Source organism: Mustela nivalis (genome assembly GCF_964662115.1).
Source record: "Mustela nivalis genome assembly, chromosome: 5".
NCBI classification, from domain to species: domain Eukaryota; kingdom Metazoa; phylum Chordata; class Mammalia; order Carnivora; family Mustelidae; genus Mustela; species Mustela nivalis.
In genome coordinates, this window is record NC_139024.1 from 141,680,286 (window position 1) to 141,702,847 (window position 22,562).

The following is a 22,562-nucleotide window of genomic DNA, read 5'->3' on the forward strand; positions in this document are numbered from 1 at the left end:
TGGCCAGTGTTAAGTGGCTGAGGACTAAACGCCTGACCCAGAGCAACCTAAACCAGAAGCTGTACAAAACCTGTGTCCTGGGGCCTTGTAATGAACTGGTCTGATCCAATTCCCTCTTGGGGATTAAAAAACAAGGGCATTGGGCTACAGAGGCTGTCTGGGCCTGGCAAGAGCCAACATTATGAGAGAATAGAAACTCTGGGTGAGCAGACATATGAAGCTTAGCTGAGTCACTCTAATAACAGAGAACTTGAGTGATGAATCATAAGGCCGTGAGGCTCAGATCGAGAATCACTGTCTCACTTAAGTCTGTGTAAGTCTCAGCCATATTAGAGCTCCAGAACTGAATGGCCATGACAACCATGTCCTTACACTGGATCCTTCCTCCCAAAGCTCCTTGATCTAGCTTGAATGGGTCTCTGTTCCTCTTAAGCAAAAAGTGATCTCAAGCCCTGATTAAAAAAAAAAAAAAAATACAGGCTTATGTGCTACTCTGAAATTTCAAAAATTGAAGCAAATATTTTATTCCCTGCTTTTTTTTTTTTTTTCCTCAGAGCAAAATGGAAAAGCCAAAACGGTCACTATAACCGCCATGTGCTCCATAGCACAACATATCTGCCTAATCCTGAATTCTGAGGATGATGGAGTATGAATTAGTCCTTACATGCGGATTATACAGGTAACTGCCTACCCAGCTAACCTGTATGATGTCTGGGGAGAAATGAAGGGTCTTCAGCCATGCACAGAAGAATCTCTACCCTAAAGTACAATGTTTCAAAACCCAGCGTTTCATCTCTTGTGTTTGATCATTTAATTCATTTAATAAAAACAGTCCAAAGGTGGGGCTCCTGACTGGCTCAGTCGGTTGAGTGTCTGCCTTCAGCTCAGGTCATGATCTCAGGGTCCTGGGATTGAGCCCCTCATGGGGTTCCCCTTGCTCAGTGCAGAGTCTGCTTCTACCTCCCACCCCCATTTATGCTTGCTCTCTCTGTCTCTCTTCTATCTTAATATAAATAATATAATATAATATAATATACAAATATAAATAATATAAAGAAAGAAAATCTTTAAAAATATATATTTACTTTTAAAGGGGGGCAGTGAGAGAGACAATTCTTTAACTGCTGGTAGTCATTTACACCTTAGTAAGATTAAAGAAGCGTTTTTTGGGGTTTTTGTTTTTTTTTCTGCTGAGGGCAAAGGAAAGACAGCATGAGGGCTCCCAAAGAAAGAGAAAATGAAGACAGCACAAAGTAAGCTCTTAGCAAGCTGACCTCACACCTGTGTGTCCTAAAAGCAGACTTCACAGTTTCAGGCACAGAGGATCCCCAGAAACTTTCGCTTTGCTGCTGCTTATTAAAAGTAAACCCATGGTTTGATTAGTCTTCTAAATCAAGCTCACCTTTGGTGGAACTAATTCCCCTTCCCCTCACCTACTTACTCTTCCCACCAAAGCTCATCTGTCACATTTGTTTCTGACTGTCTAGGGAGTGCCCCCCCCTTTTTTTCTGAATATGAAAGTCAGCAAGCCCCACAGGATTGTTATGACTCAGGGTTGGAAGCCAGGATGAGTGCCGTGCCTATTTTTAAAAGATAATTATGATACATACAGCACTGAAGTCAGTCATCCAGTATTTTATTTATTGTCTTTGTAAGCAGATGGTCCTCAAAGTGTTTAAGCACATTTGAACATGCGAGATCCATTATTTATTGCACGGGATGGCGAACAGAGGCGGAACTTCACGTGGGCCATTAGCAGGTACAGAAGGACCAGAACACCATAAGGCAGCTGGCTTCCATGCCGCCAAAGAGAAAGACATCCTCTGGACACAGTAGCTTCTAGTCACAGTGCTGTTGGATGAGAAAGCACACCTCTGTCTCCACCAGAAGCACTTTATAGATTTCTGTGTGTGTGAAAGTGAATCTGTCTCTTTTTGTTTGGCCTGAATTCTCTGGCAAATATTTAAGTTTTACAAGGAGAAGAAAGAAAGGAAGAAAAAAAAAAAAAAAAAACCAGAGACCCCGCTGTCTGTGACCAAAAGACTGACTGGATTCAGAATGCAAAGAGGTCCAGAGGATGGATTCATTCGGAAATGAAACGAGAAAGAAAAATAACTTTCTTAAACACAAGCAAAGGCCCTACCCCCCCCCTGCCCCTTCCCCAACATACCCCCCCCAACCCTTTCTTTCTCTCCCTGTTTCCTCTCCTTCTTTATTATTGATACCTCTCTGCTTTTTGATCTCTGCACTCCTTTGTTTTGGCTTCCTAGGTGCCAAGGGAAAATGGCTAGCAGTGAGTTCTTCGCCTCCCCGGCCTCCCTCGGCAGCCAGCCCCTCTGGCTGAGCCAGCTGGACCACACTGAATTAGTCAAGTACTTCATTATCAACCCTCTCTGCACATTTTGCTCCAGGTAATAAATGCCCAAACGAGAAAGCCAGTGCCTTCTGCTGCTCTGTCTGTGAAGTTCCAGGGACCGGGCCAATTCCGCAGATCAGCTCCTGTGCCCTGGGAGGGAGGGCCCCACTTTTCATGCTCGCCCGCAGTGTGTGCCCATCTCCATTCAGTCACAGGTCCTCTGGCCCCTGGGGCTGCCGATCACGCGCCCAGCCCGGGAGCAAGCCCCCTTCAGAACCCCCAAACCTCCACCCGGGAGGTCTGGGTCTGGGGTCTCCTCTGCGCCCCACGGACCTAGCACAGAGGATGGGGGGGTTGGGGGGGGTGGAGCGTCCAATTACCACATTGGGATGGCTGTCCTGCTCCGTAGAAGCTGCTCTTGTTAACAGGCAGTGGGGCCTGGGGACCCGAGGCAAGGCCGTTTTGACAATGGGATGACAAAAAGCAGATCCTAGGTTTGGTGGGTAAAGCCACAGGGTGGAATTTTTTAAAAAATAATAAAGTGGCCACCCTTCAGGAGTCATGTCAGAATAAATCATGATGTTAATTGTATGGCCCCTTCCGCTATGTCGCGGAATAAGCGGCTGCTTGACCCTCGGGGGAAATTAGATCCAGGTTGAGATCTCCAAAGCCAAGCAAATTTTCTCTGCAGAATTTTCCTATGGCTGCAGGTTTTTTGTTTGTTTTGTTTTGTTTTTTTGCTTTTTGCTTTTTTTCAATTTTTTTTTCCCCCCGCTTTGCAGGAAGACTTGCAGGGCAGTCGAGTTTACTGCTGCAGGGAGAGGAAGCTTCCAGGTCTTCTTTCTGGTTGGCTGTTGGCGAGGACCTAAACCCTGGCCAGCAGTGCCATTGAGCTCTACTCTGGCCCATCTCTTGCCAGCACACTCAAGGGTGACCAAGATGGCAGTGTCATCGAATTTTAAATGCATTTAAGAAAATCGTCTAGAGAGACTAACATCTCAAAGATAACACTGCCTTAATGTAAAGTAAGGGACGGGGGAGACTCCTAGGCAGGTGAGAATTCGGGGTAGATGTGCAACCCCTTTTTAAATAAAGATTTTTTTCGCCATTCCAGGTGTATTACAGAGGGAGAGCAGAGGTGCAGAGCGATTCTCAGCACTTACTATCAAAGAAGAAGGCAGAAGATCTCTGAGGTCCGAGAAGGGGACCCTTGTCCCCTACCTCTGTACCCCCAAGTCCACAAGGACCAAAATGGTAGAAATGAGGTTCTCTGGCCACCAAGATCTACACTGCAGCATTTAGATAAAAACGTCAGCAGCAAAATGCTGCTAAATTAATCCAACTTCTTTTGATTATTGATGTCCTACTGTTTTGTGCCCGAAACAACATACAAGATGCATCAGTCATTTATAAATTATTCATTCAGTTATTTTGGCAGCAGTGTCTTTCCATTTATCAACTGATAAATGTACGGAAGATAAGAAGGGTAATTTTATAGCCCCTTGACATTTACCTTTGACATGATTTTCATATTTAATAAGGGAAAAACACTAATGAAATACGTTTGACAACAGCAAAGGCATCACAGATTAACTCCAGCGCAATGAGCCATGAGCACCTGATCTCCCAGCCTCGGCCAGTACCTCTGACACACTCAGCAGCTCTCTCCTGTTTTTTGCTCGACACTCTCTCTCCTGTGGGCTGTGCCTGGGTGGCGTTAGTAGGCACAACTGGTCTTTTGTTTTGTAATGTGTTTGTGGGAGGAGATGTGGTCTGTATTTTGGGGTATTGGCAGGGCGATGCTCTAAACAGTTTAATTTTCTGTAATGTATCTGCCAGGCACATCGAACAGGTCTTTAGGGGGACAGGTCCGCCTGGTGGTTTTGTGACATATGCCAAAGCAACTCACTTGAGAATTCTGTCTCCCCGGAGCGCCTGAGTGGCTCAGTGGGTTAAGCCTCTGCCTTCGGCTCAGGTCATGATCTCAGGGTCCTCAGATGGAAACCCTCATCCACTCCCTGCTCAGCAGGAAGGCTGCTTCTCCCTCTCCCTCTGTGATCTCTCTCGCTCTCACTCTCTCTTAAAGAAATAAATAAAAATTAAAAAAGAAAATTGTCTCCCCAGGATCCCTGATGAAGTTGCAATGGGTAATCTCTTCCCTCCCTACCTCTCTGCTCTGACGAGATCTTAAGTCTGCCTGCTCCTTGCCCATCTTCTCACGCGCTTTTTCATTCCACTGCCCTTCTCTGACCAACATTTATATGGAGGGAGATCCAGAGAGAAGCAAATACGGGTTACCAAATGACCCTCGGGGAAGGAATCTGGGATCTAGGTTTGGAACGGGTCTTGCAGCACAAATGGAGTGGCATGAAGAAGCCAAACAATGGATCTGGCGTATCAGAGGCCAGAAGATGTAACAACAGCAAGGATTTCCTTCATTCTTACCAGCTAACTGGTGTGTCTAAATGTCTCAGCTATGTCCAAAAGCTTCAACCACACAATTTTGTCCCATATATGCATGTAGTAAGAGATAAATGGATTCCAGAAGTGAAGTCGGGTAGACAGACATTTCATATCCAGAGGATAGCCAGATAAAAATGTCTGTCTACCCGACTTCACATTTTTATCTGGCAGTCCTCTGGATATAAAATGTCATCTATTCCGAGGGTAACTGGGATGCCAGGCAGGAAACCAAAGCAGGAATTCAGGAATAATACCTCATGGGTGAGTTTATCAGGATCAGATTAGTAAAGTACATAACAGTGTTTGTAAACAATAATGTTATGCAATAATTAATTACTATTTCATTCATAAGACTGTGATTTCCTTGAGAAAAAGGAACCAAATTGCACTAATGTTAGTATCTTCATAACTTAGCACAACCTCAGCCAACCAGTGGGTATTCAATAACCACATGTTTTACATAGTTAACATTTATTGAGGACTTACCACCTGGTCTGCACTGTATTAAACACCTGGCATGAATTATTTTATTTTGTCAGCCTCACAATGCTATCAAGATTAGTTCTCAATATTATAAAGCCTTGAGATTAGGAAAATGAGATGTAGAGAGGGTCACATCGTAGTAAGTGGCAGAACTAAGGTAAACTCATAGATAATCTGATGCCAGAACCACACACACCACCTCTTGGGTTCAACATATAAGATGAGAACAGAGAGGGAAGGTGTTGGGTCAAAGAATGACCAGCACCAAGCTGACCTCTGTCACTGGGCTAGGATTCATCAAGTTCCTCATGCGTTATTGAACCAAGGGTCTAAAGCAGTAGCTTCGTGGATATATTTCTAAACAAAATGCACAATTCAGAGCTTTACTTTCATTTATATAATAACAGGGGGGGGGGGGAATCACCTGAAAGCAATAAATAGGATGAGAAGTATGATGGCAACAACTCTAAACTCTTTCTTTAATAAAACTGGACTATAACTCGAAACAGTTTCTTTAAATAAATAATAAATGCCAACCTGCAATGTATTCAAAAGAGATACCAAATATCATGAAGGTAAAGCTATTGAGAGCAAAAACCCTTGACTGAAGATCTCAAGCCTAGTCAACAGGGAGCACCTCTCCAAAGCAAATGGCACAACTGGAAGGTAAGACCAACAATCCATGTGTATTAGTCAGCGATTGATGTGTAATGTATTACCTCAAAATTCAGTGGCTCTAACCATCATCATTTATTGCCTCACGGTTTCTGTAGGTCAGAATTTGGGCATGGATTCACTGATTTATTTACTTCAAGAACTGTCACAAGCTGAAAGCAAAGCATCAACCAGGGCGGCAGTCATCTGAAGTCTCAACTGGGGTAGAATCCATTTCCAAGCTCATTTATGTGTTTGAGGGTTTTTGATTGAGTTCCTTTTGGTTGAGTTTCCTGCTGGATGTTGGCTGGAGGCCCTCTCGGTTCCTTGCCATGGAGGCCACTCCATAAGCAGCTCACAACATGGCGATTTGCTTTATCAAAGCAAGCAAACAGGAAGAACTAGAAAAAGAGAAAGTGTATGAGCAGGACGGAAGACACATTAGGTTTTTATAACCCAATCCTGGAATTTTTTCCATTAATTTTTCCATAGATGCAAGCCACTAGGTCCAGCCCACATTCAGTGAAGGGGTGTGGACACCAGGTGGTGAGGCTGAATGGGGCCATATTTGAAGTCCACTTGTCTCACCTTGTTTGAAACTAAAGGAACAGGTACATGTACTGGCAGTGGAAAATTCTTTGGACCAGTTAACACAAACAGGAAGGAATATGGGGGATGAACAGAGAATTAAACAAATAAGCTATGTTTGTAGAAAGCATTCTGTATTTGGCAAATGTGATAAATTGTATTAATGACTCCAGTTCTGCAGCCCTTTGTCCACACTCATTCTCATGTGACTTTTCAGTTCCTGTCACTAAAGAGGCACAGTCTGTTTCTCCATCCTTTAAATCTTGGCTCAAACGTATGATTTGTTTTGGCCAATAGGGTAAGGCAAATGTGATGTCCCAGTTCAAGACAAGTTCTCAAGAATCTTGTGTATTTCCTCTTGCATCCCTGCCATTGCTACAAAAAGGACAAACCCAGACTAACATGCTAGTCTCAGAAAGTGAATAAAATAGAGAGAGAGTGCAAAGCCATTCCCAGTCCTGCCCACATTAGCCAACCTCCAGCCAATCACAGATTTATGAATGAGCCTATGTCCAAAACACTCATAATAGCTAATAAATGGTTATTTTAAGCCACTAGTTTCATAGTAACCTATTATGTTGGAGTAAGCAAGTCATACAGCATGGAAAAAAAAAAAAAAAAGAAGGAATATCTGTATGGGAAGCTGTCCTTTGCTAACAATCTCATCTGGCCTGGGTGAAGTAAATGAAAAAATCCAAAGGAATAATCTTCAAGAACAAGTAGAATTCCTATAAGAGTGTTACATGGTTTCATCTCTTCTAAGGCTGGTCCAAAAAAAAAGAAAAAGAAAAAGTGCTTTAAAAAAGAAAGAAAGGAAGGAAGGGAGGGAGGTTGGGAGGGAAGTTCTTTCTAAAATTGAACGAGCACAAAATACCCAAGAAATATAGCATAATAAAAAGGAGAAGAGCCAAGTGAAAATAACATACCCTCAAAAAATATTACCATAAAGCAGATGAAAACTACAAGAAAACACATTATAGTACATTTAAAAAATGTAATGAATCAGTTCACATTACAAGAGCTCAAGTAAGATGCTTGAGAAAATAAGTAAGATGCTGGAGATTGGAGAAAATATAGGGAACTAACGTAAATTTATCCAAAAGCTTGAAGACCTAGGGAACAAAGTAGAACACAAAGGCAAATTAGAAGTAATTTAAAAGGAAGCAATTTAAAAGAAGTAATATAAAAAAAAATCAACACTGTTGAAAACATGAAAGAGAAAAGACAAAGAAGTTAAGTTGGAAATAAACAGTTTCAAAATATTAGATAGAAAATAGTTTGCAAGTAAAACATGCCTAGAAAATATCAGGTTTGCATAAAGCGTGTCCGAGAAAAAGAAGCAAAGTAATACAACTGGAAAAAAGAAAGATATAATTCAAGAAAAGTTTCCAAAAATATTCTATAGAATGTAAAAGCATAACGTATCCAAAGAAAAATTATGGAAATATTAACATAATTCTCTTCGAGACATATTCCCCCCCAAAATTCCTAAGCTTCAAAGACAAAAAAAGAATAATTTAGGGATCCAAAAAAAATCAAGTTATTTGTGAAGAAAAAAAATGCTAGCTTCAGAGAACAGAAAGATCAGATACTACAAGATAAAAGAACGACACCCAGAAGATCTTTAAAGAAAGAAAATATGACTGAAGAGTCTTATACCCAGGTAAACCATCATTCAAGTATAAAGACAACAAATGCTCTTCCACATACAAGAAGACACAGATTTTAGATCTCTATAGGTCTTATCAAAAAACTATTAGAGGGATCCTGGGTCCCTAGGTTAAGCACCCAACTCTTGATTTCAGCTTTGGTCATGATCTCAGGATCCTGAATTTGAGTCCCAAAACTGGCTCCACTCTGGGTATGGAGCCTCCTTGAGATTCTCTCTCTCCCTCCCCTCCATCCCTTCCCCACCCTGCACCCTGGTGTACTGTCACACACTTTGTCCAAGGAAGGAAAGAAGAAACTACTAGAGAACTAACTTCTCTAAATGCAATCACTCTTCATAAAGACTGATGAGAAGCATTGAAATTACTGATGTGTCCTGGTTTTGAACAAATGTGAGAATTATGCATTAAAGAATATACTCTTATCATTTAAAATTCTAATAAGGTAGAAATTATATGATTAACAGAATATGAAATGGGAAGGCAAGGGGTGCCTGGGGGCTTAGCCGGTCAAGCATCTGCCTTTGGTTCAGGTCATGATCCCAGGATTGAGCTCTACATCAGGCTCCCTGCTCAGCAGGAAGTCTGCTTCTCACTTTCCCTCTCCCCCAGTCATTCTCTTTCTCACTCTCTTGCTCTCCCTCACTCTCTCTCAAGTAAATACATTTTTTAAATCCTTTTTTTAAAAAAGGAAGGGGAAAGCAAGACCTAACATAATTATGCTTCTTTCTTCTTTAAAGCAATTATTCTAGTAGCCTGGGGTCAAATGAGGCCATTTAAATGTGATATATGAAGTACAAAGAAATAAGTACACTTAGAGATATAATCACTAAAATTATCAATTAATATTAGGTGACAGGAGGGAAGGATATACAGAAACATACAGAGTAGAACATTATTCAGTCACGAGAAAGAAGAAAATCCTACCACTTACAACAATATAGATGAAACTTGAGGACATTATGCTAAATGAGATGACCCAGACACAGAAAGACAAATACTGTGTGATCTCACCTACACAGGGAATCTCAAAACAAACAAGCAAACAAACAAACAATAACCACCTCATAGAAGCAGAGTAGAATATGATTACCAGGGCAAGGGAGGGGAGGAAATGGAGAGATGTTAGTCAAAGGGTATAAAGTTGTATTAATGTAGGCTGAATAAGTCTATAGATCTAATGAACAGGAATGATATTGAATATGATATTGAACCTTGGAAACAGGCTGAAATGGTAGATTTCAGAGTCACTCATCACACACCAAAAAAGGTAACTATGTAAGGAGATATGTTAATTAGCTGGACTGTACTAATCATTTCTCTAAGTATATATATATATATATATATATATATATATATATACACACACACACACACACACACACATATATATAAAATACCATGTTATATATCTTAAATATATATCATTTTTATTTTAGGAAAGTAATTTTAATTGTTCATAGTAGGGGTTGATAGATACTCTTTTAAGGTTGTCATTATTAAAATAATTGCTAGGACCCAATTTAAAACTTTTAAGTTTATTATAAGAAACAAAGGAAGTAGGGGTGCCTGGTGGTAGAGTCAGTTAGGCATCCAACTCTTGGTTTTAGCTTAGGTAGTGATTTCAGGGTTGTGAGATCAAACTCCCTGTCAGGCTCCAAGGTCAGCATGGAGTCTGCTTAAAAAGCTCTCTCTCTCTCTCTCTCTCTCTCTCTCAAATAAAAACAAATAAATCTTGAAAAAAAAAAGAAATGAAAAAAGAAACAAAATGAAAGAACAAATAACAAAGAGCAAGGCATAAGAAGAGAACTGAGAAATAAAATTCACTATTAACAAAGCAAAAACCCCAGTAATCTGAAAATTTGTATCTCTCTACTAAACAAATGAGTCAAGACTAAGATCAGGACTGACATTATAGAATACCTGAGAAATGATGAAAATGAAAATATTACATATCACCTCAGAGATATTTTCAAAGAAATGTATCAATCACGCTTCATGTGGAAACACTAAAGCAGTTATATTAAAGACAGGAACAAAACAAGAATGTCCTCAACATCACCGTTAGCTAACATTGTTCTGAAAGTACCAGCCACTGTCTTTATTATTCATGGATGATATTTATCTAAAAACATAAGAGAAACTATCAGAAACCTATAATGACAAACTTCATTAACCTTCCCGTATGGAAACAAACAACTGTATGTCCTAGGTCTTGCTCACCTGTAAAACTCTTTGATAACAGCAAAATCAAGAAATAATTATAGGCACATGGAGTATGACTACTCTCCAGTATCAAGAGTTGTGCAATTAATTTTCTCAAATAAAAATGTGATGATATTTCACTTTTCTTCCTTTTAATTGATATCACCAGCTCTTTTATGCCCCAAATGTTGTACGCCTTGGAAAGTTATATAACAATAACTTTTCCAGAAGGCAAAGTTTTCTTCTTCCGAAAGTGACATCTTTACAATTTAGGTTAAGACCTCTGCAGATTGGTCTTAGAATAAGCCTTACATTGCTAGAATGGAAACCCAATCAAAGGTTTTATGAAAACCAAATTTATGGAGGTCAAATGTTTTATGAAACTGTCTGAAACAAAGATATATGATGATTTTTCCCTTTCTACCTTCCAGTCTGTTAACTCCATGTTCCTGAGAAAACCCCTAGTCCCCAACCTTGGTATGTCTCTATCTGTCACATATCAATGATGGCATCATGTCCAGTCATTTGTATGGCCAAGTTCAAGAGTGAATAAATATAGATCAAATCCTTCCTAAAATACATGGGAAACAAGATGACCACTTTGTGAAGCAGATTAGGTGATGTTTTCAGCCTGTGCTTTTAAAAAGAACATGTAATGTCTTATAAAATAGATAAAAAGGAATTTATACTATTGTGGTTAAAATAGGGAGGAGCTTATTATTGTTGCCAGTCTATATTTGAGCAATGAGGAGTGTTTGAATATGATTAAGGGTTACCTATCTAGCCCCTTCTTAATGTTGACAGTCACCTATCTCTACAACAAGAATATTTATAGTGGTTTCATTTATAATAGTTTCAAAGTGGAAACAACTGAAAAGCCCATTAACAGGGAGACAGATACTGCTGTATTTCTTGATTCTTCTATATGAATGTATTTTATAGATCAGCTAGACAGTTGAAAGAAGTGACATGTCATACTGTGGAGGAAAGGGACATACTGAGAAGATAAATAACCCAAGTGCCTAGAAACTGCGTCTGAGACAAGAAAAAAGTCACTGCAGTCATCTGAGCTAAGGGAAAACCAGAGGGCATTGGATGGACAAAGCACTAACATGATGTAGAAGAAAGTCTTAAAATCCTAGATAAAGAATTCAGGTAAGTCAAAAAGCAACTTTCTAATCAAGCTCAGGTATCGGACCAGGATTGGCGTAAGTTCTACCCAATGACAATTATGGTTTTCTGAAAAAGGTACCAAGTTGTTTTGATTTCTTTGAAATTTTCCTCCATAGATGCCACGTCAAACCATGTTTGGTGACACTGATTGTTTAGCTACTTTGCCATGGTGTCATGGCAAGAACAAGACAGAACTGTCAACTTCACCAAGCTAAAATTCAACTTCCCAGCTAGAGACAGGTTTTTAAGTTCCTGAGCCTTAGTCTACTAATCTTTAAAATGAGACTAATAATAAACGGAGTTGTATTGCAGATTAAACAATTGAGCATATAAAGGGCACTTAATAGGCGAGTGCTTCCTTCTTTCATTCAATAAAATTATCTATTGACCTCTAAAAAGCAGAGTGAGAAAGAAGGTATTCTAAGGTCTCTCTTCCTCTTTCTCTCCCCACACCTTCCCTCTTACCTGGTGAGCCCAAGCAACCAGGTGTATTTAATGACAGCTACTTTATTTTGTATTAAGATTTTTTAAAATTTTTAAGTAATCTCTACACCCAATGTGGGGCTTGAATTTATAAACCTTGAGTGTTGTATATGCTACTGACTGAGCCAGCCAGGTGTCCCTAATGACAGCTACATTAATTATAAGTTTGTATTCCTTGAATGAAAAACAAGTGTGAAAATTGACACTGTGAAGCAAAACCTAAAATGTTATAATGCGAGTAAAAATTATTGTAGTGCTTCCTGTTGAATACACACTCTGAAGGGATGATAATCTTGAATGACTAACAGTGTGTGGATTCAATCTGGGCTACACTAAATGCTCAGCCTAGAAGGGTAATCTCCTTTCTTGTTATCCTTCTCCAGCCAAGTTCAAGTATGTAAAAACATAGCTCTCCCTCAGTAAGAAAAGTTTAGGTATGCCTATCTTATGGAGTCACTGAGTTTAAAAATAAAGACCTACAGCTTCAATTGTAAGCTTTCAGCTTTTAAAAATTACCTCTCCCTGTTTGAAAGAACTATAATATATAATCAGAATTTTCCAATATTAAAGGTATGGAAATTGTCCAGTCCTAACTTAAATTTATTATTCTTTTCCTTAAGTATAATGGCGGCCAAGTGAAAGAAAATCTCCTACCTAATTATTACCACCTATGTTTAATAAGATGACCCTGAATTTGTGCTCCAATGCTTTAAACTTTTCTTAACATATAATTTTCATGCACTAGTCAAGTATCTCTAAGTGCATCAAGAGATCACCTTAGGGCACCTGGGTGGCTCAGTGGGTTAAAGCCTCTGCCTTCAGCTCGGGTCATGATCCCAGGGTCCTGGGATCGAGCTCCGCATTGGGCTCTCTGCTCAGTGGCGATCCTGCTTCCTCCTCTCTCTCTGCCTGCCTCTCTGCCTACTTGTGATCTCTGTCTGTCAAATAAATAATTAAAATCTTTAAAAAAGAGAGAGAGAGATCACCTTACTCGTCAAATAGGTTCGTTTTTTCAAAGGGCTTCTTTTTTATCCCAAACCAAATTTGTCATCTTCTCCTCATTATCTATACCTTCTTAAAACTTCTGTATTTCTCATCTTGGTGCCACTAGACTTTCAGCCACTTAGGTTACTTGTTGACTCATACCTTTTGTTGCATTACAGGAGCAATGAGCGATCAAGGTCAGCTGATTCTACCTTCCCACTGCCAAAGAGTCACTTTAGACTTTCATCACTTCTGGCCTGCACCATTCACAACAGTCTTTCCTCAAGGAATTCTGCTTCAAGGCTTCTTGCAACTTAAATTCATTCTACTACCTCAGATTAAAATTCCTGCAGCACAATACTGAATAAATTATTCTTTGCACACTCATTCACTCAAGACACTTTAATGACATCAGTTCAGCTCCTCAAAACACTTTAATGACACTAAATAAATACATAAGGCCCACAATTAGCCAACCTTGTTTTATACTTCCAGACTTTTCACCATACTGCTGCCTTACTGTCCTATGTAATGACAGCTGAGCCCAATGAAATCGCCCAACATGGCAAAACTACCCAAGGCTTCCCTCCTCCATATCTTTCCTCTTCCTGGTGCCTCCATACAGTCTTCCTTCCCTTTCTATCTTCCTTCACTAGCTGAAATCTTAGAAATGTCTTAAAATCCAACATAAATTCTTTAATGGATTGTCTAACCTCTAGAGTTAGAAATCACTTTGCCTCCCTCTGAACTGCCACACCACATTGACAGTCTCTTTTCAGACTTAACTACTCATTAGAATTATTGATATGCATGTTTCTATTTTTCTATTGTACCTAGATAACCTAGATATGTTCCTCAGCGTCAAGGTCTGCCTGTTGAAAGATAATTCTCCATGAATTGTGTGCTTCTGCATATCTTCCAAGCAGACATTGCTTTTGTTTTAGGCTATCAGTTCAAGGACATTACAGAGTGAACAGTCTTAGAACACAGGCAGTGTCTCCCTTCAGGGCACAGGTCAGACATGTTTCTTTCCTTTAATAAAAGATTCAGGCTTCTGAACTCAGAGTTCATCTTCCACAACACACTCGACTGTATGGACAGATATTATCTGGTCCTCTTTACATTGTCCTTTGGGAACTGAGACTGAGAACCAGGACAAATGCTGATGCTTGGGTTACCATTCTTGTTGTGAAAAATGAAATCTTTTGTCTCTGATGCAAGAGTCTCATGTCTTCTGTCAGCATCCATGAAATTAGGTAGACTCTGGCAGATAGACTCTAACATGGTCCCCAAAGTCCCCATCTCCTCATATTAATGCCCTGTGATATCCTTTCCCCTTGAGGGTGGGTATTGTTTTTAACTAATAAAATATAGCAAAAGTGACAAGGATGTATGTGATTACAAATATGTAATTACATTATGTATATTTGTAATGTCTGTCTCACAAGGAGACTTTCCCTCTTGCTGGTCTTGAGGAAGCAAATGGCCATGTTGAGAAGGTCCACATAGAAAGAAACCGAATGCAGCCTCCAGCTGAGAACTAACAAGAGCTGAGGCCCTCAGTTCACAGCCTGTAGAAAACTGAATGCTGTAGAAAACCAAGTGAGCTTGGAAGCAGATGTATTTCTAGTCAAGCTTCAGATAAGAACACAGCCTTGATTGCAGCCTTGCAAAGGACTCCACTAGGTCATGCCTAAACTGTGACCTACAGAATCTGTGAAAAATAGATGTGTCTTGTTTTAAGCCACTAATCCTATGGTATTAATTAATAATTAATTGATTATTAATAATTAATAATGTAATGGTATTTAATAATATATTATATTGTGATTAATTTTATTGATTAATAATTGACAATAATTAATGATTAATACATAGACTAATTTGTTAGCTTGAAAATAAGGTGAAATATCAGACCCCTCACAGCTCTTGACTGTTTTGTCAACAAGGATTGGATGCTGACAGGCATATGACTTTCTAGAAGAGAGAGAAAGAGAGCCTTGTGGAAAAATTGATGGGAATTGAGGGTAGTCCATGGAAATCGATAAAAACTGTACTAAGTTGTTTCCCCCACTATAAGGCAATTGGGTCAACTTTTGGCTAAAGTCAAAAGTCTTGGGTGCAGTGACAACTCTTCCTCCAGAACATGAGGTTCTTTATTTTTCATCCAGTATAAGATGGTGGATGTATTGACCAAATTATATAGTTAACCAGACAATAAGTATTCTTCTATTTTATTTCTTATTAACACGGAGGAAATGTTTCTAACCTTCTTTTTTATTTATTTATTTATTTATTTATTTATTTGACAGAGAGAAATCACAAGTAGATGGAGAGGCAGGCAGAGAGAGAGAGGGAAGCAGGCTCCCTGCTGAGCAGAGAGCCCGATGCGGGACTCGATCCCAGGACCCTGAGATCATGACCTGAGCCGAAGGCAGCGGCTTAACCCACTGAGCCACCCAGGCGCCCCCTGTTTCTAACCTTCTAACCCAAGAGTTGTAGGCCAGATCTCAAGAAACAGATTCAAAGGCAGTCAGCTGAACAGTGATTTTTAAAGAGTTAGTCATTGTTAACTCTCTGGGAAAGGGAACTTCCTCACCAATCTGGCTGTCAGCCTCAGGTCTGCACCACTATAACAACTAATACTACGATTCATTCTGGTAGGGACAGAAGGTGTTGACTTCTCTCAAGCACCCATTTATACTGTGAATATAAGGAAGAAAATTAGCAACTACCCTAGGCAGGAATTCATAGCCTCACAGTCATACTTAAAAAATGGTAACTATCTGATTGATGGAAATTTTATGCCTCACTCCATTGCCTGAAGCAAAGTCGTTGGTCAATGAAACTGTTGGGCATGGGCCTGGTTCACAGATAGATGAGCTAAGTTGAAGCCCAGTTGTGCCCACTGAGCTGCTACAGCTGTTCAGCTTCCATGACAGCTATGCAAAACCAAAATGCACACACTTGCTCTGGTCAAAGGGCATAATAACTAAAGGCCATTTTCACAATCCTGGTTACTATTCCCCTTGATAAAGTATTTTATTGTTACTGGCTCTTACATTGGAGCCCATGGCCTAATTATTTGGTCTGTCACTTAGAAACTACAGACTGGCAAATTAACATACTCTTATTTAGGGCCATGAAATGTGAAAACAAATCATGCTGCTAATGGAACCATCTGGGTCACTCATGTAGAAGCTATGTAAGAGCCTATTCTCTGATGAAACCAACTGAAAACAAGTTACTGATTAAGTCTGTACCACCCAGATTGTTCCCACTGCTGCCTGGATTCATCATCACACTGGACATGGCAACATATCCACAATATTACACAGGGGAAAATAAATAAATAAAGGATGTCATGTTCTTTGAAGCAAAGTCATCACTGCACAAGAGACTTCTGTCTCTTCCCAAAGTTGACCCAATTATCTTACAGTGAGGCGAGCAACATTGCACAGGATATGGCCCCCAATTATTCCTGGAAGATCAACTACATTAGGCCCTTAACTACCTCTCAGGGGTATGGGTGGAACCTCACTGCTGTGGACACTTTTTGGTTTATGTGTTACTTTTCCAGTCTGATCAGGAGAATCTAGCCACACCATCCTGGTAGTTAAAACTAAACTGAGTCATGTTTTTAGTTCTCTGGATCATTTGCATTTCAACATTGTTGTGCATTTATCACCAAAGCCACTCAATAATGGGCTAATAGTCAAGGTATACAAGGCATTGCTAAAAATAATAGAACAATCATCCAGCAACTAGTGGAGCTTAACAGCTGAGTGTGGTCAAAGGAGGAGACCCTCAAAGAGAGCCCTGCTAAAACCACTGCCAGATGAGAGTGACTATGGGTATACCTAAGGTTGAGCTCAGTAAGGAACAGTATCAGAAGGATAACACTGCAAGAGAAATAAAGTCCACAAAAATAACTCAGTCAATCACTAAAAAAAATAACAATAACAAATGAATAACAGTAACAAGTCCCAAGATCAGGAGGGGGCCACCAGTACCAAGAGTTGTATATGGTATTATCTAAAATCCTCAGTTTCCAACACAAAGCTACAAGATTTGCAAAGAAATACTCAAGTAATACCTGTACACCAGGGAAAAGGCAGGCAACACCAAATGTGAGACTTACCAGATACCAAATTTAAGAGAAAAAGTCTCCTATGGAGTGATTATGAATATATTCAACAGTCTAAAAGAAAACTATATTAAAGAACTAAAGGAAGATATAAGTACAATGGACAATGGCACATCAGATAGGGAATATCAATAGAGAGAGAGATACTATAAAAAAGAACCAAATGGAAATTCTGGAGTTAAAAAGTACAATAACAGAAATGTAAAATTCATAAAGGGACTCAGAATATGTGAATGGCAAAAGAATAAGCGAACTTGAAGATAGATCAATAGAGAATATCAGTCCAAAAAAATAGAGTCAAATAAGAATAAAGAAAAAAGAAGACAGAAATGCAAAACACTATAAAGTGCACCTACATATGCATAATGGAAGTACTAGAAGGAAAAGAGAGAGAAGAAGTGGCAGAAAAATATTTGAGAAAATAATAGCTGAAAACTTCTCAGTTGTACTAAAAAACAGTAAGCTACACATCCAGGAACCTCAACAAACTCCAAGTGGAATAAAGACAAAGAGGCCCATAAACAGACTCATTGAAGTAAAAATGCTGAAAGTCAAAGACCAGGATAAACTCTTGAAAACAAAAAGAGAAAAACAACTCATTTTTACAAGGGAACCCCAATAAGATTCACAATCAACTTGTGCGCAAAAACAAAGAGGACCAAAACGCAGGAGGATATCATATTCAAAGTATTCAAAGGGGAAAAAACTTGTCAACCAAGAATCCTATATCTAGCAAAGCTATCTTTAAAAATTAAAAGCAAAATAAAGACATTTCCAGATGAACATTAACTGAGAGAATTTGTTGTTAGTAGATCTGCCTTATATGAAATACTAAAGGAAATTATTCAGGCTGAAGTGATCTCAAACAGTAATTAGAATTCATACCCAAAAAATCAACAAGCATTGGTAAGGTAACTATGTACTAATAAAAGGTTATATAAATATATATTCTCCTTTCTTCTCTTATTTAAAAATCAATTGTATTAAAAAATGTTTATAATATACTGTTGGGTCTATAACATATGGACATGTAATATAATTGTTAATAACACAAAGGAAATGGATAGGAGCAAAACTGTATTGAGCTAAGAAAATTATTCCAGAAAGTAAATCAAGTCCAGAAGGACATGCAAAGAGAACAAGAAATAACAAATACAAATATTAATATAATGAAAGCTATATAGACTCGTGCTCTTTTCTTCTCTTAGCTTCTTTGAAAGACAAAATTATGTAAACTAATAGTTACAATATTCTGTTTTTTGTGTGTTTGTTGCATTTATAGACTTAATATGTATAACAATAATACCACAAGAAAAGAGAAAAAAAGGAAAATAGATCTTATGTAGAACAATAATTTCACAAAAAGGGGTAAAAAGAATGACATTCTTATATCTCACTTGAAAGGTTAGAATAAATGTGAAGCTGATTCTGATTGTTAAGACTTATATGGTAAGCTCTAGAACAACCACTAAGAAAATAGTTCAAAAATATATAGTGAAGAAAATCATTAATGGAATTAAAATGCTACATTAGACAATATTCACTTAATGCAAAAGAAAACTTAATGAAAGACAAAAGAGAACAAAAAAGATGTGAAACACCTAACAAAAAGTAAAAGTGTGACATAAATTTAACTGTCATTGAAAAATAACATTAAATGTGAATAGATTAAACAATCCAATCAAAAGGCAGAGACTGTCAGATTGAATTAAAATATAATCCAGGGGGCACCTGGGAGGCTCTGTAGGTTAAGCATCTGCCTTCAACTCAGGTCATGATCTCAGAATCTTTGGACTGAGCCCCAGTCGGGTTCCCTGCTCAGTGAGGGTCTATTTCTCCCTCTTCCTCTGTCTCTCCTCCACCCCCCACTAGTGCTCTCTCAAATAAATAAATAAGTCTTTTTTAAAAAATGTGATCCAAATATATGTTATCTTCAAGAGACATATTTTACTTTGAAATACACAGAGATTGAAAGTAAAAGGATAGAAAACAATGTCCCATGCAAACAGCAACCACAAGAAAGATGATGTGGCTATACTACTATAAAACAAAATAGACTTTAAAACAACCACTACAGTTATTAGAGATAAAGGACACTTTATAATAATAAAAGGATGTATCCATCAGGAAGATATAATAATTATAAACATATATGCATCTAATAACACAGCACCAAAATATATAACGCAAAACTGACAGAAATAAAGTAGTAAATATGGGCTGCCTGGATGGCTCAGTAGGTTAAGCACCTGACTCAGTTTTGGCTCAGGTCATGATCTCAGGGTCATGAGCTGGAGCTCCACCTTAGGCTCCACACTTAGCATGGAGTCTGCTAGAGATTCTCTCCCTCTCCCTCTACATTTGTCCCTTCTCCCATTTGCACTCTCCCCACCTCCACTTCTCATTCTCTCTCTTTCTCTCTGTCTAAAATAAATAATTAAATAAATGTTTTTTTAAAAGAGAGAGATGAAAGGAAAAATAGACAATTCAACTGGATAACCACATGCAAAACAATAAATACATTTCTTTAAGGAAGATACATGCAAATGGCCGTGAAAAGATTCTCAACATTATCTGTCATTGCATTAGAAGAATCCAAGTCAAAACTGCAGTGAGACACCACTTTATACTCACTAGGATGACCAGACTCAAAAAGTCAGTAACAAGTGTTGGGGAGAAGGTGGAGAAATTATAATCCTCATATACTGTTGATGGGAATACAGAATGATGCCACCACTTTGGAAAGCATTCTAGCAGTTCCACAAAAGATTAAACATAGAATTACCATATGATCAGCAAAATATATATGTATATATACATATATATATATCAAAAAATGAAAACCTATGTCCACATAAAAACTTGTACATGAGTGTTTATAATTATTTATAGTAGTCAAAGATGGAAACAGACCAATTATCTATCAGCTAATGGAAGGGAAAACAATATGTGGGATAGCCATATAGTGGATTGTTTGGCCATTAAAAGGAATAAAATATTGATACATGCTACAACATGGTTGAACCTTGAAAACATGATGCAAAGTGAAAAAAGATATTGACAAAAGACTACATCTTATATGATTACACATATTTAAAATATCCAGAATATGTAAACCTATAAAGACAGAAAGTAGGTGTGCCTGGGTTGCTTGGTTGGTTAAGTGTCTACCCTCTGCTCAGGTCATGATCCTAGGGTCCTGGGATCGAGCCCCACATCTGCTCTCTGCTCTCCCTTTCCCTCTCCATCCCACCCCTGCTCACTTGTTCTCTCTGTCTCTGCCTCTCTCTCTCTCTCAAGTAAGTAAAATCTTCTTAAAAATTATTTTAAAAGGGAAGAAAGCATACCAATGATTGTTTAGGGTTGGAAGCTGAGAAGAATGAGGCTGGTTTGAGGGTTAGGGATAGCTAGAGGATATAAGATTTATTTTTTAAGGTGATGAAAATGTTCTGTAATTAACTATGGTGATGGTTGCACATATCTGTGAATATACTAACAACCAGTAAAGTGTACATCTTAAATGGGTGAATTGTGTGGTATATGAATTATATCTCAATAAAAGTTTTTATAAGTTTATAAATAAATAACTGATTGGATTCAATCCACATACCTTAGTGAGACAGTTTGGTCCCGGAGTATGGCTGTTCACAAAAAAGCTCATCTTCTCTTAGATGCTTCCTGGGCAATGAACAGAATTAAAAATATATGATCTTATATAGATCTATTTGAAAATTCAAGATTTTGGCCCAATGGTTCCCGTACATGACACTTCTTTCCCTTAATGGTAACCTCAGTCTAGCCTGCTTGGTTCAATCTCCAGGGAGCAGCCCAGCCAAAATAAAGGATAAAGAATTCAAAGGTAACTCTGGTCCAGCCACCTGGATTCTCTCATTGGATTGATACAGCTTTCAATTGTAAATGTCTGTACAATGACTACTTGCTTGAAAATCCCTCTAAAGGGACCCCACAAGGTCAAAGTGGAATTTCTAATAGTTCCCCATACATTTTATAAAAATCTCCTTGCCTGTTTTACATCTGACTTTTCCAGAGAAAATGTAGGGGATGCATGAAATAAAGGTGAGGTTACATTTCATGGAATGGGATGCACCAATTTTGTGGAGGTATAAATTGACCAACAACCCCAGCACCTGATGGAGAACTACTTACGTACCTTGGGAGGTACAGTGGAAAAGAGTATTAATTATCTTGGCCTTTAGAAAAGCCCTGAAACCTTCTTTTTTAAAGACCATCTGGGGTAATTCTCCCTGTTACAAACTCCTTAAATTTAACAGACTGCTGGGCCTGGTGACCTCCATCTCTACAATTTGATCTCCATCTTGTACAAGTCAACATGGTAACTAAAGAGGAAATCTATCTGGCTTTCCAAGGTTTCTGGATGATTTCATGGGGTTTGTTCAGCTAGTTGAATCTGGGACCCCTGAGGTCACGACTGGTCAGTATTGGAGGCTGGCCTCATCCTACTGCCTAGAAGTCCTATTGACAGACTGGAGTCCTGTTGACTTGGAATTGCACCAGAAACAGCCACACATGGCTGTTTCTTCCTGTACATCCCACACAAAACACCTGGCACCATTTCCAGATGTCTTTCCAACTCCCATTCCCACAGCCATTGATCCATCATCCCAAGAGACAGACAAATGACATACAGCTGGTGACAGGGACAGATAGGACAAGTTGAATTCACTGCCATCAGACGGTTTCTCCAAAAATAATACTAAACTCAATTATTTAAACCAAACTGGGAAACTAAGGTCAACCAGTCAGCTACAAGACTGTCCACCTTTACCCCCAAACTGATAGAAATCCAACTGGAGGTCCAATAAACTGTTAAAAAAAAAAAAATTCCAGGGATAACATATGTGGAAGCCATTATTAACTTGCCTCCCTACTGAAAACATGGTGACATGCATCATAGCAGTGGGAGGTTGACAGGAGGCCATAAGAAATCTCCAAGTTTGTAAGGAAACGCCACCAGTAAATTATGGAGCTTTCATTACAGATGAATGTGGAAATCTCTTCCAATGAGTCTACCAGGGGATTATTCTGGAGAAGCCTCCAGAAGAGAAACTGACTTGTTATTTATGTTCACTCTTCAGGCAGTATCCCGGATGATAAGAGCCACCCAATTTAAAAAGGTGAGACAAATTTTGACCCTGACTTTAGCTGAGTGCTCACCATTACCACCTTGGCCCTGGAAACCCTTCAGATCAACACAACTCATGGAAGATGTTGTCATGGAGGACAGAATTGCTACAGGCTTCCTCCTTGCAGGCAAGGTAAGGTTTGTACAATTGTTGACATATCCACTCTACCTGGATTTATGCCTTAGTCTGAATAC

General features: G+C 38.9%; 1 protein-coding gene across 1 annotated transcript; it reads left to right on the forward strand.

Moving 5' to 3' along the window:
• The first annotated feature begins 313 nt into the window (after window positions 1–313).
• Window positions 314–3,785, forward strand: LOC309864258 (uncharacterized protein). The gene is made up of 4 exons (XM_082729601.1): window positions 314–679; window positions 1,660–1,759; window positions 2,271–2,411; window positions 3,471–3,785. Exons 2-4 carry the CDS (start codon window positions 1,692–1,694, stop codon window positions 3,691–3,693), a joined length of 432 nt encoding a protein of 143 aa, XP_082585727.1. The 5' UTR covers window positions 314–679; window positions 1,660–1,691; the 3' UTR covers window positions 3,694–3,785.
• Window positions 3,786–22,562: the final 18,777 nt, after the last annotated feature.

Bases quoted from the DNA above. Each gene is read 5' to 3' on its own strand.
- LOC309864258 (XM_082729601.1), top strand. From the start codon at position 1,692: ATGCGAGATCCATTATTTATTGCACGGGATGGCGAACAGAGGCGGAAC. The intron at 1,760-2,270 runs GTACAGAAGGAC...TTGGCTTCCTAG, and splicing joins TTCACGTGGGCCATTAGCAG to GTGCCAAGGGAAAATGGCTA. The intron at 2,412-3,470 runs GTAATAAATGCC...TCGCCATTCCAG, and splicing joins CTCTGCACATTTTGCTCCAG to GTGTATTACAGAGGGAGAGC.